The 15,831-nt window shown below is 40.6% G+C and overlaps 2 protein-coding genes across 2 annotated transcripts in view; one reads left to right on the forward strand and one right to left on the reverse strand.

Annotated features, from left to right (window-relative positions):
- Positions 1-15,831, forward strand: part of LOC131351568 (NACHT, LRR and PYD domains-containing protein 3-like) — a 65,534-nt gene that overhangs the window by 31,385 nt on the left and 18,318 nt on the right. The window lies entirely within an intron of this gene.
- Positions 1,160-10,755, reverse strand: LOC131351826 (uncharacterized). Its single transcript, XM_058387451.1, has 4 exons — positions 7,633-10,755; positions 7,510-7,554; positions 7,387-7,434; positions 1,160-7,295 (listed from the first exon to the last, which is right to left on the reverse strand). The coding sequence occupies exons 1-4, from the start codon at positions 7,643-7,645 to the stop codon at positions 6,565-6,567; spliced, it is 837 nt and encodes a 278-aa protein (XP_058243434.1). The 5' UTR covers positions 7,646-10,755; the 3' UTR covers positions 1,160-6,564.

The raw sequence follows: 15,831 nt of genomic DNA on the forward strand, positions 1-15,831 counted from the left end.
AAGGCAAGCACTGGAAATGGCAGAGTTCTCAGATAACAACCACAGAATAACCGAAAACCAGGGTAAAGCAGGCTGGACAGAATCAGTAACAGAATCCAGTCCAATAATCCAGAATCAGTAACAGAATCCAGTCCAATAATCCAGAATCAGTAACAGAATCCAGTCCAATAATCCAGAATCAGTAACAGAATCCAGTCCAATAATCCAGAATCTGTAACAGAATCCAGTCCAATAATCCAGAATCAGTAACAGAATCCAGTCCAATAATCCAGAATCTGTAACAGAATCCAGTCCAATAATCCAGAATCTGTAACAGAATCCAGTCCAATAATCCAGAATCAGTAACAGAATCCAGTCCAATAATCCAGAATCTGTAACAGAATCCAGTCCAATAATCCAGAATCAGTAACAGAATCCAGTCCAATAATCCAGAATCTGTAACAGAATCCAGTCCAATAATCCAGAATCAGTAACAGAATCCAGTCCAATAATCCAGAATCAGTAACAGAATCAAGGCAGAGACAAAGCAGGCAGGAACAGATCAGAAGTCAGCTTCAGGAACAGACAGAGTCTAAACCAGGCAGACTGGAACTGAAGAAAAGGCAGGAGGACTAATCAGGAGCACAAGAGAGAGTAGTACTAACCACCTTTCGTCAAAGTGTATTTTGACAGTTCTAGGTGAAAGGTCGTCTAATCTGAATGCGCCACGTCATGAAGTCCCGCCCCCTTTCATCCAATCAGACCGCATTGTGATAGGAAGTCCCGCCCCCTTTGGACCAATGAGATTCTTCTATTTTCCGGATATCCCGCCCCGATTCCCCCTCCCAATTTTTTGAATATCCGTTCATGCGCACCAGGGTTCCGTTCGCGCGCTTCAGGGTGTGTGCAAAAGTTTTTGGACAGTGCGCGAGGCCGGCCACGGGAATGCGAGGCCGAAAGTTTTCGGACAGTGCGCGAGGGTGCGTTTCATGCGGCTGTGTTTTGAACTTATGGTGTGATTTTAAACATTTTATTAATAACCTTTATTTTTTTTATTTGTGAAACGGTTATATGCAAAAAGAGGATTAATGGCGTATCACGGGAGTTCTATTATCAACGAGACCCTTATATCGATTTTTCAAGATTCTGACAAAGAGGGTCCATGGAAAAGCATCGCGTGTCTTCGTCGTACTCAGGCACTGCCGTCGGATCCGTTGTGCGAGGAATGGCCTTCAGATTCCGGGGGCCGATGGGGTTATGTGTTTAGATACGAAATAGGGGAATTGCAGCTTTATCAGTTGAACTGTGGGGAGACGGTCCTGAGGCGTCCGGCTTCGTTATCCTCTAACGACTGGGGTGTGTTAAAGAAGGTCTTCCTTGAGAATTTTGATGAGGATGAAGGAAATTGGAGAGGCAGTGGGAGGTTCTCTCTCCCGGAGAATTTTCCCAGTACCTTGGAGGTTTCAGAGCGAAAAGTCAAGTTCTTGGCTGGTTGAGTAGAGCTTCAGGCACCGCGCGCTGGTTCTACAGGGCTAGTTACAGTGTGGAGAGAGAAGGGGTATGTGAAAAACCCCAAGAGTACTTTAGTATAAAAGAAGACTTGAACAAAGGAAGGAGAAGAGTGAAAGAGAGATAGAAAGAGAAAAATGGACCTCGGCTGTGAGCGCGTGCTTAAGAGAATCAGGCCTACCTGGCTCATACCGAAGGTGTCAGAAGATGTAGAGGAAGAGATGCCCGATCCTCCTTCATCTCCGGAGGACAGTTACGCTGTTCCTTTACCACCAACCCCTCCCGCGACCCCTCAGTCCTCGCGACAGCTTTCACTGCCGTTTTAAGATGGGGATGACGCGTTCTGTCTCATGGGAGCGTGTGACTCCGGATTCCGACTAAACGTGCTGGGAGCGTCTCTTTTTGTGAAAAAAACAACCGTAGCCCCCGCCGTGCGGCTGGGGCACGCCGCGGGCCTGATGAAAGCCAACGCTCTCTAACCCCTCTCACGCGTCATTGTGAAAACATACTCTGTACCGGCAAACTCTAGGATATGCAACCAGGAGACTCTATTTCTCGGAACCACTCCTAAATATGTGGTTTTAGGTATGGTGCATCACGAAGCCTTCACGGGGAGAAGAGACCTGTCCCCTTTTAACTTTGTACATAACGATGTGGAATACTTGGCTCTGTGTCAGGATGGCTGACAGATCCCCTCCAAGGCTTTCCAGCCGCAATTTAACAACCAACAATCCGTCAGACAGTTTTACAACATGTTCATGTCTACCAGGAGACATCTTAAAGATTTATGTCGGAACCCAGAGCCTCTCTCCAGGTGGACACCACAGGGTGGTCCTAGAGCCTTCTCCAGTTACCAATATAATCCAATAGTTGTGTAGTTCCAATTAGAAATTTGCAGAAAACAAAGAAATAAAGTACTCCTCCAGGCTTGGATGAGAAAAAGCAAAAAGTTTTATTTAGAAAAATATCACCGAAACTGGCACTCAAATACACGGATTCATGAATCGATGCAGTCAAGCACACCCCCCTTCACAAATCTGCTAGTATATATACCTTTAGCCCAGCTGCCTAACCATGCTGGATTCTATGTTTCTATGGATTGTTTTGACGTTTACCCATTATTCCCCCTGAAAAACAGCCCCACCTTTCTGTGGCCTTCATACACTCTATGGGTCACAAGTTTTAATATTGACACATATTGTTGTTCTATCTAACTTCTATTGAACCTTATTTAGCCCAAAAAAACACATTTATGTCATTATACCCTTTACACCTTTAATTCAACATTCACCCACATGTTCCATGTATTCGTTGTGGTTGTTCCTGTGTAGTTGAAGGTGACTGTCTGACATTTATTAGAAATCTGAGGACTTTACCACTATTTTTATTATCACATTTACATTTACACCATTCTATGTATTCCCACTATTTAGGCCGCGAGCACTATCCTTAATTTACATCAGGTTACCCAAGTAATACTGCTAATAAGGTAAAAATAAAAGGGCAAAATAGCTCTGCGTGCAGTTTAGGTTGGTTTACATTTGAGTTTGTTTATTAATGATTTATTTAGGTTAGGAGTAGTCAGTTTACTTTAATTTAATTTAATTTAATTTAAATTCCTAAATCCTTTCTATTAAAGTCTGTGCTTTTCCATTACACGTATTCGGTGTGTTGTGTCCCTATGTTTACATTAACATCCGCCACTGCAATAGCATTTTGCTGGTGCTTCAATAACATCTTCTCCAAACCCCCTCCCGTCTCGGTGCCTATTGTTTAGTTCTTACTTATGCCACAAGGAGTTTTACCAACTTTCCACTTGCTAAGGTAAGATGCTTTTTATTTTCATAAGGTAATAAGATGTGATATAACGCCTGTACATTATATAAACGTAGTTTTAACTTTAATTTTTCTTAAATAAACACTCTAGTCAGAATTGGGTCAAATAAGACTGTTATGGTGTTCTTGCCCTTAAGCCCAAGGATTCTGAACTTCGTCAACATGTTTTTTCAGTCTCAATGGAGCCAACACTGTGATATGGTACGATGTGCTAGCCTATGTCCTTGTGATGTTTACGCCAAAGCCAGAAAGTGTGAGAATAATAACCCACTAACGATGATTCAGCCAGTTTTGCTCATCTCTATTTTTATGATTTTATATATTTTTTTTGTCCTATAACTTCTACGTTTAAGTTTATGCTAATTTTATCTATTTATCATAAGCTTACCCGCTAATGATTATGGCAGGTGCTTAACAGTGAAAGAATTATTAAATAACCAAATAATCAAATAACTATGATTATTATCAAATAATCAATAAATTAGAGACGCTAATTAGACAGGCAACATATCGGTGATTAACAATGAAAGTAAGTATCATCATTAAAATTAGAATTAAAAATAGCATTAACCTTTCCTTACTGATTAAAATCAAACGTAATTAATGATTAGGTATAAGACAAGTATAAGTTTCAGAAATTTCCCACATTTACCTCTGTGTATTAATTGCGAGGATTTTAACACCGGCTACACTCGCTTTTAATCTCAACCCCGCCGACGATAACGACGCGTTGTTGGTCGTATCAAACGGTAATTTGAGACTGGAGATGAGATTCAGAGTGCCTCTACCGAACACGACCACTCTTATCGTCTACGCTTGTTACGATTCTATTCTAGAAATAGACACTAAAAAGCAAGTGCTGGTGGATTATTACTAAAACGTTAAGAAATCATGGATAATCTTCAGTTGGAAAGTCTTTTACGTCGTCTTCCAGGAAAAGTGTTTTGCGGCGTGTGGGCTTCCGACCACTTACCCTCTCTGAGCGCTTCCTTCACACGCCCCACGTATTTCGTGGTCAACACACATCCTTCTCACATGCCCGGGGAACACTGGCTGGCTTTAACCCTGGAAAAAGATGGGGAAGCTACCTTTCTCAACTCTTACGGATCATCTCCTGAATTCTTGTACTTCCCCTCGACCATCCTGGAGTTTTTGGAAAAATGCTCTGAAAACATCAAGTATCACACGGGACAATTGCAACATCGACTGTCTACCATATGCAGTCAGCACTGCATCTATTATCTTTACCACCGAGCCAGAGGCTTATCTTTCGAACAAGTATTGTCTCTGTACGAGGAGGACGTTGTAAAAAATGATATTATGGTGCGTGATTTTGTGAAAAAATGTGGGGTTAAAAATAAAAGAGGGGGGCAGCGTTGTTGTTCTTTATCGACTTATGAAAACAAGTTGTGAAAATGAAAGACCGTACACATAATGATTTGTCTAATAAACCTCTTTATTGATGAAATAATTGTCTCTGTCTATTATTATTGTAAATACTCGATCCACCGAGGGGACAGAATGATTCGTTTTCTGCTCCTGAGCTTCTTAGAAGTGCGAGGCTCCGAGGGCGTGATCCAAGGCGGGGATGACGACGGATTCTTCTTCTCCGAGGTCCTTTCACGATGTGTTTTTAATCCCTCCTTCAGGGAGCGGTATTGATCATGAGAATGTGGGTTATTCACCCAAGATAAAGGGATGTTCAGCTCCGATAGAGTATTTAAAAATTGCGACCAACCTGTGGGAGGGGGTGATTTTCTTTCTTATAGGAAAGTGCATCCCCCTCCTCCTCCTCCTCCTCTCCATCCACGTTTCTCCCCCATAACGTCAGAGTAACCCTACGCTCGTCTCGTTGATCCTGCTTCAGCAATGTCAAATATCTCCGCAGCAAAGCGTCGTATTTTTTTATTTTTTCATAAGAACTCAACCCTTGTTCGTTTAATACCTCCCTCATTTTACCGTCCAAATCGTCTTTGGGCGTTTCTCTGACCGTAGGTCGTGTCATACCGTTTAATCGACGGGGAGAGACGAGAAATATTTTCTGAGCTTTCTTCAAAGTCTTTTTTTTTTTTTTTTTTACTGTCTACTAGAGAGTCCTCTGATAAGATTCCTGATCAGGGGTATGATGGTCAAGAGCAAAGGTAAAAGAAACCCGCCCGTCTGTTTCTTCAGAACCCTGCGTTTGCTCTTTAAACAGGTTTTTTCATCCGCCAACAGCCTGATAATTTTTCTTCACTTTTTGAGTTTTTTGTATTGCGAAGGGGTTAAGGGGATGTTACCCTTGAGAAGGTTTAAAGAGATCTCTGATGAGGAAGCAGCCCAGTCCTCAGCCTGTAGCGATCTGGGTACGTCGGGGTGAGGATCGACGATTAAATAGTCGTGAGGACCTCTTGTAGCATCTTCGAGGCTTTCCAGGAAATAACCGTTTTGTGAGGGAAAGATCTGATGGGCTAATACGCTCGCCTGTAGTTTATCCCGAGGGCTTTTAAACATTACCAGATAATTACAGTTCAGACTGATGGTACGGTTGTGCTTACCTCGCTGAAACACGTTCTGAGTCAGCATCATGACGCTCATGTTTCTGTGATGTCTGTACTGAGTGAAAATTTTAACCACTTCAGGATGCTCAGACGCTTGAAAGATGACGTCGTCCAGAATGATCAAATGGTTTAAGTCGTGAGGAAACAGGCTTTCATCTTCGAAAGAATCAGGAAGCCCTTTGACAAATTTAATCTTTTTATTCATCTTTTGCAATTCATCGTACATAGGCTGGTAAGAAGTGTAGAGCCACACAATGTTTTCGGGGACTACGTTCATGACACTCTCACAATTTTCCAATACACTTTTCACAAAATAGGTTTTCCCACACCCACTAGGGCCCGCTATCATACAAGAGAAAGGACAGACGAACCTGTGTTCGAAATCTGTTTTTTCTATAACATCGAGATGCGACATTTTATTTATTTGCCCCTCTATAAATTATATTCGGTTAATATCCGAACAGTAGAGTAGTATTGTCTGGAAAGAGTTGTCTGTTGTCGCATACAACCCGAAGCTTTTTCTGAAATGACGAGTTTTTTAACGAGAAGCCCTTTTTATCACGAGTTATCCCCTGCTGAGGAATCTCGATAACCCCCGCTTCCCCAGAGATCCTTAAGTAATCCTCCACCAGATCTCTGACGCTGTCAAAGTTGACCCTCTCACAGCATTCTAGGGTCTGCGTGATGCCTTTGACGTGCATCACCACTTTTTTTTATCCTTTGATAGGCGTAAGGTCTTGGGCCCCGTGGACACAAGCTCTTGTATGCTATCCCCGTCCAATTCGTCGGTCAGCTCGCCTAGGTAATTTCCCAATTCTAAAGGCATCTCCCCCTCCTTCACCACATAAATCAGACTGTCTGTGTCGGTGTACAGAACCCTCTCCCTCAACCTTTCCATGTAGTCATACATCTTGAGACGCGTGTACGCTGTTGTGAACGCCACTATGAAGACGTTACTCCTTTTACCCGGAGACTGAACGCAACGCTCGCCGTATCTCCACCTGATCAACGCTCTCCAATCATCCAGAATATCAAAATACTCAACCACATATTTACCGGAAAACAGATAGTTGAAAAACGTTTCAGGTTTTATATATAAAATATCCAAGATAAAAAAAGACATACCTGTAAACAACCTCTTCACTATCGACGGGCTCTTACTGACGAATTTCAGTCCCTTCGCTCGCCGGGGCGTGTCGCAGGCTTTTAAGATGGGCATCACGCTTGCGACTCGCGGTGTCGGAGTCGGTAATATTTCGATCACGGGGTCTCCGCTTCTCGGAGGAGCGTGCTGAACACGTCGATCTCGTGAGATCGCTGGCGATGTCCTCACAGGTGAAGCCCCTGTTAGAATTAAATCCAGATCCTCCACGAGGCTGTCGTTCCCCGGCTCCCTGTAAAACTCATCAGGATTTATGCCGCGTGTAAAATCTGCCGCGCGTAGGAAAAAAAAAGTTTTTTACCAGAGCTATATATAACAGATGGCAAAATACACAGAGAGAGAGAGAGAGAGATATGGTACCTGGTTCAGTCTGACTGAGGCTAATACCCTCTAGTTCTTCCGCGGTAACTTTATTAAAGGGAAAAACATTTAAAAAAGTACAGAAGAGTTAAAATTAAAGAGAAATGAATAGAAAAAGCTTACCCTGAAAGTCGGGTACCCTGTGAACGTCGGCTTGAACTTTTATAGCTGAGAATACATAAAGTTTTTATTGAAACAATGTTTTTTAAGAGAAAAGAAATGCCTTATAATTTCAACATGTGTTACCATGAACCATCATGTTGACCCCCTGGATTTCTTCCTGGAAAATGTTGATCCCTTGGATTTCTTCCTGGAAAATGTCGGAGCGTTTCCTTTCTTATATACCCAAAAGTTCTTGAGCATTTTTCCCCCAACACACCTGCCACAAGTTCTTGACCATATACATCTATCACTTCATATCATCATTTCAGAAGGTAGAAGAGTACCATCCGACACCAACACGCGGTCTGCGGCCGCGAGAATCAGAATGAATCCTGGTACTTAAATTAAAATATAATTTTCAGGTTGCAAAAGAGAGTATGAGGATATAATAAAATGTGATGCATGATTTAAAAATATTTTTGTTTTGCATATAACCGTTTACGTTTCACAAATAAAAAATAAAGGTTATTAATAAAAGATTTAAAATCACACCATAAGTTCAAGGCACAGCTGCCTGAAACCCCATCTCGTGCGCCAAGGGGGTGAAGGGGGGGAGAGGGCACGGCCGGCTTTGCGCACCGTCCGAAAACTTTCAGCCTGACATTTGCACGGGGCGGTCCAAAGGGGGGTGGGACTTCCTATCACTAAAATTCTCAAGGAAGACCTTCTTTAACACACCCCAGTCGTTAGAGGATAACGAAGCCGGACGCCTCGGGACCGTCTCTCCACAGTTCAACTGATAAAGGTGCAATTCCCCTATTTTGTATCTAAACACATAACCCCATCGGCCCCCGGAATCCAAAGGCCATTCCTTGCACAACGGATCCGATGGCGGTGCCTGAGTACAACGAAGACACGCGCTGCTTTTCCACGGACCCTCTTTGCCAGAATCTTGATAAATCGATATAAGGGTTTCGTTGATAATAGAACTCCCGTGATACGCCATTAATCCTCTTTTTGCATATAACCGTTTACATTTCACAAATAAAAAAAATAAAGGTTATTAATAAAATGTTTAAAATCACAACATAAGTTAAAGACACAGCCGCATGAAACGCACCCTCGCGCACTGTCCGAAAACTTTCGGCCTCGCATTCCCGCGGCCAGCCTCGCGCACTGTCCGAAAACTTTTGCACACACCCTGAAGCGCGCGAACGGAACCCTTGTGCGCGTGAACGGATATTCAAAAAATTGGGAAGAAGAATAATAAAAAAAAATAGAAGAATCTCATTGGTCACAAGGAGGCGGGACTTCCTATCACAATGCGTTCTGATTGGATGAAAGGGGGGCGGGACTTCATGACGTGGTGTGTTCTGATTGGACGACCTTTCACCAAGACCTGTCAAAATACACTTTGACGAAAAGTGGTTAGTACTACTCTCTCACAAGGCAGGCTGAAGAGACCATCTGACAAGGAGCATGTGCAGCCCGCTGGATTATATAGGGCTGACCAGCATAAAATGGAGGAAACAGGAAGTGGCGTCGTGGATCTGGGAATGCATGCCTGACAGATAGATGAGTAAATGGGCTTCCAGTAAGATGGTGAGTTAGGCAGAAGAAAGTTTCTGAACGATAGAGAAACGAGTCCCAAATTAAAGGTTTGTTTGTTTTTTAAACTGGAAAACCAACTGGACTTTATTTCACCACAGTTCAATGATGTCAAAAGAAAAAAGACCCTAGGACCTCAAACTTTACACACACACACACACACACACACACACAGACACACATACAGAATCCCCCTCATTCACTTAAGGGGGGAATTCCTCCTAATTCTCCAGGCTCTGACCAACACAAGAATATTGAAGCCACAGTTCTGCATATGAACCTGACGATTACAGATTTGAATGGGACTTTTTTGGAATGGGAAAGAGTGAGGCTTGCTTTCATTTTACAGCAAACATGAGGAAATATGTTTGTTTTTTTTGCATTCAATATTTATGCTTTTGTGTTGTTCAATGAAAGAATTAATTGTAAGTTTTACTTACAATTAAATCAAAGTCAAAAATCTCATTCATGCATTATTTTGCTTGCTTATCAGCTTCTGACCAAACTAAATGTTTATATTTATGTGTGTATATACAGTTTATATAAATTTCCCCAAATTTCTAAATAATTTAAATAAATTCCCATTAATTCACAAAAATTCCCATAAATTCCCGTACATTTCTGTAAATTCCGTGGAATTCTTCCGTCCCTTTGCAACCCTAATCAAGCATAAAGCAGTATTTTTTATTTTGTAAATCACAAAAGCAAACTGTGTGTCCAGGAGAGACACATTCTGATATATCAGATGTCAAATATTGGTCTCAGCAATGGGGAGATAAAATCATTTTTAGTCAAGGTACAAATCGGGCAGCAGGGGTGGCTATTGGCCTCAATAGATGCCCAGGTAAACTTCTAACTGTGAGAGCAGATAATGAAGGACACTGGCTAGCAGTGGTACTGGATATTGAAAATGTGCCTTTTATTTTAGTAAATGTTTATGGTTATAATAATGATGTTAAAAACAAAGCGTTATTGCACCAAATAACAGTAACTGTAGAGGAACTGAAAAGGAACTACTCTACTGAGTATGTTGTAGTGGGTGGTGACTTTAATATGGTTCCAAATGAAGTAATGGATAGATGGCCAGCAAGAACCTCACAACATCACAACAAGCTTTGAGAGCTTTATCAGTGATCATGTCCTAATGGATATATGGAGAGTATTCAATGGAAATGATCAACGGTTCACCTGGTTCAAACCTAATGGTAGAGCAAAATCTAGAATTGACCTGTGGTTAGGATCAACCCTGAGTTTAGAACATACTAGAGGAACAAGGATTTCCAATGGACCATTCAGTGATCATTGTCTAATCTATTTAAAGTTAGCTAAAAAAGATAATTCTAACAAATCCAAAGGGTACTGGAAGTTTAATGCAAGTCTACTACATAATGAGGACTACTGCAATCAGGTAAAAAAAAATGATTTAGACTATCAAAAAAGACAACAAGCTGCTAACTTCAATAAAAAAATGGAATATTTGAAAATTGAAATAAGAAAACTTTCAATCACTTTTAGTAGAATGTTAAATGATCAAAGAAAGGCATATGAAGCAAATTTAGTGAGAGAACTATTAAGGCTCTATCAAAAGACAGAGTGGAATACAGAAGACAAAACAAAAATAAATTACTTACAACCTCAACTGGATGAGTTATACACCAAAAAGGCACATGGTGCTTATGTAAGGTCCAGAGCAAAGTGAATAGAGGAAGGAGAAAAAAAATACTGCCTACTTCAGCAACTTAGGAAAACACAGACAAGAAAAAAAATCTGCAGTCTTATTATAAATGGAAAAGAATGCACTAACCAAGATATAATAAGAAAAGAAACCTTCCAGTTCTATCAAAACCTCTATACCTCTTCTTATTAAAAATCTGATTCTGTATATACAGTTCTCACAAAAGTGAGTACACCCCTGACATTTGTGTAAATATTTTATTATATCTTTTCATGTGACAACACTGAAAAAATGACACTCTGCTACAATGTAAAGTAGTGAGTGTCCAGCCTGTATAACAGTGTAAATTTGCTGTCCCCTCAAAATAACTCAACACACAGACATTAATGTCTAAACCGTTGGAAAGTGGAAATCTCCAAATTGGGATCAAAGTGTCAATATTTTGTGTGGCTACCATTATTTTCCAGCACTGCCTTAACCCTCTTGGGCATGGAGTTCACCAGAGCTTCACAGGTTGGACTGGAGTCCACTGGAGTCTTCTTCCACTCCTCCATGACGACATCACAGAGCTGGTGGATGTTAGAGACCTTGCACTCCCCCACCTTGCGTTTTAGAATGCCCCACAGATGCTCAATAGGGTTTAGGTCTGGAGACATGCTTGGCCAGTCCATCACCTTTACCCCGAGCTTCTTTAGCAAGGCAGTGGTGGTCTTGGAGGTGTGTTTGGGGTCTTTATCATGTTGGAATACTGCCCTGCGGCCCAGTCTCTGAAGGGAGGGGATCATGCTCTGCTTCAGTATGTCACAGTACATGTTGGCATTCATGGTTCCCTCAGTGAACTGTAGCAACCCAGTGCCGGCAGCACTCATGCAGGCCCAGACCATGACACTCCCACCACCATGCTTGACTGTAGACAAGGCACACTTGTCTTTGTAATCCTCACCTGGTTGCCGCCACACACGCTTGACACCATCTGAACCAAATAAGCTTATCTTGGTCTCATCGGACCACAGGACATGGTTCTAGTAATCCATGTTCTTAGTCTGCTTGTTTTCAGCAAACTGTATGCGAGCTTTCTTGTGCATCATCTTTAGTAGAGGCTTCCTTCCGGGACGACAGCCATGCAGACCAATTTGATTGTGTGTGTGTATGGTCTGAGCACTGACAGGCTGACCCCCCACCCCTTAAACCTCAATGCTGGCAGCACTCATACGTCTATTTCCCAAAGACAACCTCCGGATATGACACTGAGCATGTGCACTCAACTTCTTTGGTGGACCATAGCAAGGCCTGTTCTGAGTGGAACCTGTCCTGTAAAACCGCTGTATGGTCTTTCCCACCGTGCTGCAGCTCAGTTTCAGGGTCTTGGCAATCTTCTTATAGCCCAGGCCATCTTTATGTAGAGCAACAATTCTTTTTTCAGATCCTCAGAGAGTTCTTTGCCATGAGGTGCCATGTTGAACTTCCAGTGACCAGTATGAGAGAGTGTGAGAGCGATAACACCAAATTTAACACACTTGCTCCCTATTCACACCTGAGACCTTGTAACACTAATGAGTCACATGACACCGGGGAGGGGAAATGGCTAATTTGGCCCAATTTGGACATTTCCACTTTGGGGTGTAGTCACTTTTGTTCCCAATGGTTTAGACATTAATGTCTGTGTGTTGAGTTATTTTGAGGGGACAGCAAATTTATACTGTTATACAGGCTGGACACTCACTACTCTACATTGGAGCAGAGGGTCATTTCTTCAGTGTTGTCACATGAAAAGATATAATAAAATATTTACACAAATGTCAGGGGTGTACTCACTTTTGTGAGATACTGTATATATATATATATATATATATATATATATATATATATATACATATATATTTTTTTAAATTTGGAAAACTTAATTCTCCATGTTGATGATTCTTTTTAAAATTGTTGTGAAGAAGACCTAAGAATAGAAGAATTTGACAGATGTATTAAAAAATGGCATCCAACAAGTCACCTGGCCCAGATGGACTTATGACTAATTTTTATAAATGTTTTTGGGAAGAAATTAAATTTCAACTCTTCCATGCACTTCAGGAATGCATAGTAAAGAAAGAACTCATGACAACAATGAAGCAAGGTATAATCACACTGTTACCTAAGCCAGGAAAAGATAAAAGACTGTTAAATAAACTCAGACCTATAACTCTACTGAATATTGATTACAGAATTTTAACCTTAGTCTTAACTTCAAGATTAAAATTAGATCTAGGAAAGATTATAAGCTTAACACAATCAGGATTTCTCAAAGGAAGATCCTTTCATGATAATATCCGCTTGGCTTTAGACCTTATTGATTATCCCCACTTGATTCAGGATGAGGGTTTTATGCTTTTCTTGAACTTTTACAAAGCTTTTGATTCAGTAGAACATGATTTTATTTTTGAAACTCTAAAACACTTTAGATTTGGTAGAAAATTCTTAGACATCATTGTTATGCTATATACCGATATTAATAGTAGTATTTCCCTGAAGGTATGTGCCCCAGATTCAAAATTAAGAGAGGAATTGGACAAGGATGCAGTCTATCACCTCTCTTATTAATCTTAGTCACAGAATTATTGTCAATTCTTGTTAAAAATTCGAAGATTGAAGGAACAACTGTAAATAGTCATCAGGTAGTCATTAGTCAGCTAGCTGATGACACAACCTTGTTTTTAAGAAATAGAGAACAAATACCTTTAGCCATACAAACAACAGAGTGCTTCTCCAAGGCATCAGGATTAAAATTAAATCTAGATAAATGTGAATGTGCATAAAAGATTGTCCTTCAACATCTCTTTATAACAAACCCGTTTAGATAGAGGTTAAATACCTTCGAATTTGGTTAAGCAATTGCTCTGAAACAAACGAGAGAAATAACGTCCAGAAGGTTGTGAGCAAATGTAAAGGAATTCTAAACAGCTGGTTACAAAGAGATATTACAGTGTTTGGAAGGACGATTCTCACAAAAATTGAACTTCTATCCAGGATTATCTACCCTGCACACTTATTAGCCCTATCACCTAAAATGATTAAAGAAATAAACCAGCTAATTTTTAACTTTAATTGGAAAAATAAACATCATTACACCAGAAAGAGTGACCTGTTGAAACGGTATGAAGAAGGAGGATTAAAAGCACTTGACTTTGAAATTGTCAATGGTGTTCTGAAAAATAAATGGCTTCAGTCTTTTTTAAGGAAGGGCAACTAACCATGCTCAAAATTGAAATATTTAAGTGTAATTATAACTGGTTATAATTAATTATAAATATTCAAATGGGGGTTTTAGAACTAACTGTCAGAGAATCAATAACACAATTATTTGATTTGTTCGTCCAGCAAACAGACCGTATAATTATGTATTAATTCCAGGAAAAGTTATCTTCCTGGCCAAGAAAGAATAACTACTTTATAAAGTACTAGCTGTAATTTAGCACGTAGCAAGAGCAATGTTCAGGGACCCCGAAACTGTGAGCAAAGCACAGAGACAATCACTCGTGAATAAAATGCATTTAATAAAACAGAAACACACAACACATACTAACTACGACACACATAACATAAAAGACAGAATAAGACCTATAGAGAGAGAATAAGGAGGCAAAGAGAGATAGAGAGTAAGGAAGGGAATACGGAGGAAATCAGAACGAGAGAGAGAGAGAGAGATAAAGAAATAGAGAAGAGAACATATATGGCAACTTTCAAGTCGAGTTTTGATTACAACTGTGTGAGAATCGTCAGGGTAATTAGGATTCGCCTTAATAAAGGGGCTTCAGCTTAAAATTGCGGATCTAAAATAATTAGTAACTTTTACTTGCATTGGTTCGTTGATAAGAGTCCTGATGTAGTGGATCAAGGAGGTTCGGAGATTCGAAGTCCTCGGAGAAAGCAAGAGATTCCGCTGGAGACGAAAAAGGTTTCGGTGATGCAAACAAAAGTTCTTTGATTGAAGCTGCCGGTAAAGTCTCAGAAGAAAGTGAAAGTCTTGTCCTGGAGAAAAATTGGAGCTGAGCCGGGCCACGATAGATGGGTGCTTAGGGTTTTATTGATCCCTTGGTCGTGCCCAGTTTTTCAGAGTGACCAATCCAATACCTGAAACTTTTGGAGGGAAAAAGTTTCTTTGTCTCCGCTCGGGCACTCATTTGCATACTTTATGGTGAAGTCGGGGAATAGATAAAGTTTATATTAACATATAGTAGGCTCATATTATGTACTTGAATGACCACACGGCATACACTATTGCTTATAAAAGTAAAAGAGGATCATTTTAATAGTAGACTGGAAAGAGACAGTATGAGAGGAGAGGAAACTGGATATAGGCAATTAAACATATAATCTTATCTTATAAAACATGTTCTGTTTCATGAAAAACACAGAACAGACAGGACATGAGTGGCAATTCAATAATAAAAATATAAAGGCAAAAGGGGAATACATATACAGGTGTGTTAGACATGGGTCAGGTAGGGTTTTACTATTGTTTTATTGAAACTTGAATAAAGGAACTCTCCTTATGTGTGTGTGTGGGGGGGGGTCAGGATGAGCGTTTCCAGCTGCTTTAGGTGTGTGTGTGTGTGTCTTCAGTCAGAACTTTGGGGGGGTCAGGGGTTATTCACAGCCATCAGACATCCCGGAGCCTGGCTCCCATGAGTTACAGCATGTCGGCTGAGGTATAATGAAGCAACTATAAGTAGTGAGGCCCAGTTGTGAGCTGCATAATGGTTAATTGAGTTTTGAGAAGGATGCAACTGACCCCATGAGCAAGTAATCCGACGTGGAGACGCTACAATTTTTTCCCAAATGTGATTTGTCATATATCAGAACCAAGTATTAAAAATGTCCAATTCCCCCAAAATATAAAGAAGTACATTTTAAAGTGTTCAATGGCATCTATCCATCCAACAAACTGCTTAGAAAAAGATTTAAACTGACAGTCAATACATGCTATATATGTAACACCATGTTAGGAACCACTGAACATTTGTTTTATGAGTGTAAGACAGTCAAGAAAATATGGAAGTCACTAAATCAGT

This window comes from Hemibagrus wyckioides, linkage group LG04 (genome assembly GCF_019097595.1).
Source record: "Hemibagrus wyckioides isolate EC202008001 linkage group LG04, SWU_Hwy_1.0, whole genome shotgun sequence".
Taxonomy (NCBI): Eukaryota; Metazoa; Chordata; class Actinopteri; order Siluriformes; family Bagridae; genus Hemibagrus; species Hemibagrus wyckioides.

Excerpts from the sequence above, each read along its gene's own strand:
- LOC131351826 (XM_058387451.1), bottom strand. Across the intron at positions 7,435-7,509 it reads CAGGGTACCCGACTTTCAGG|TTACCGCGGAAGAACTAGAG; the intron begins GTAAGCTTTTTC and ends CCTTTAATAAAG. Across the intron at positions 7,296-7,386 it reads CCTCAGTCAGACTGAACCAG|ATTTTACACGCGGCATAAAT; the intron begins GTACCATATCTC and ends TACGCGCGGCAG.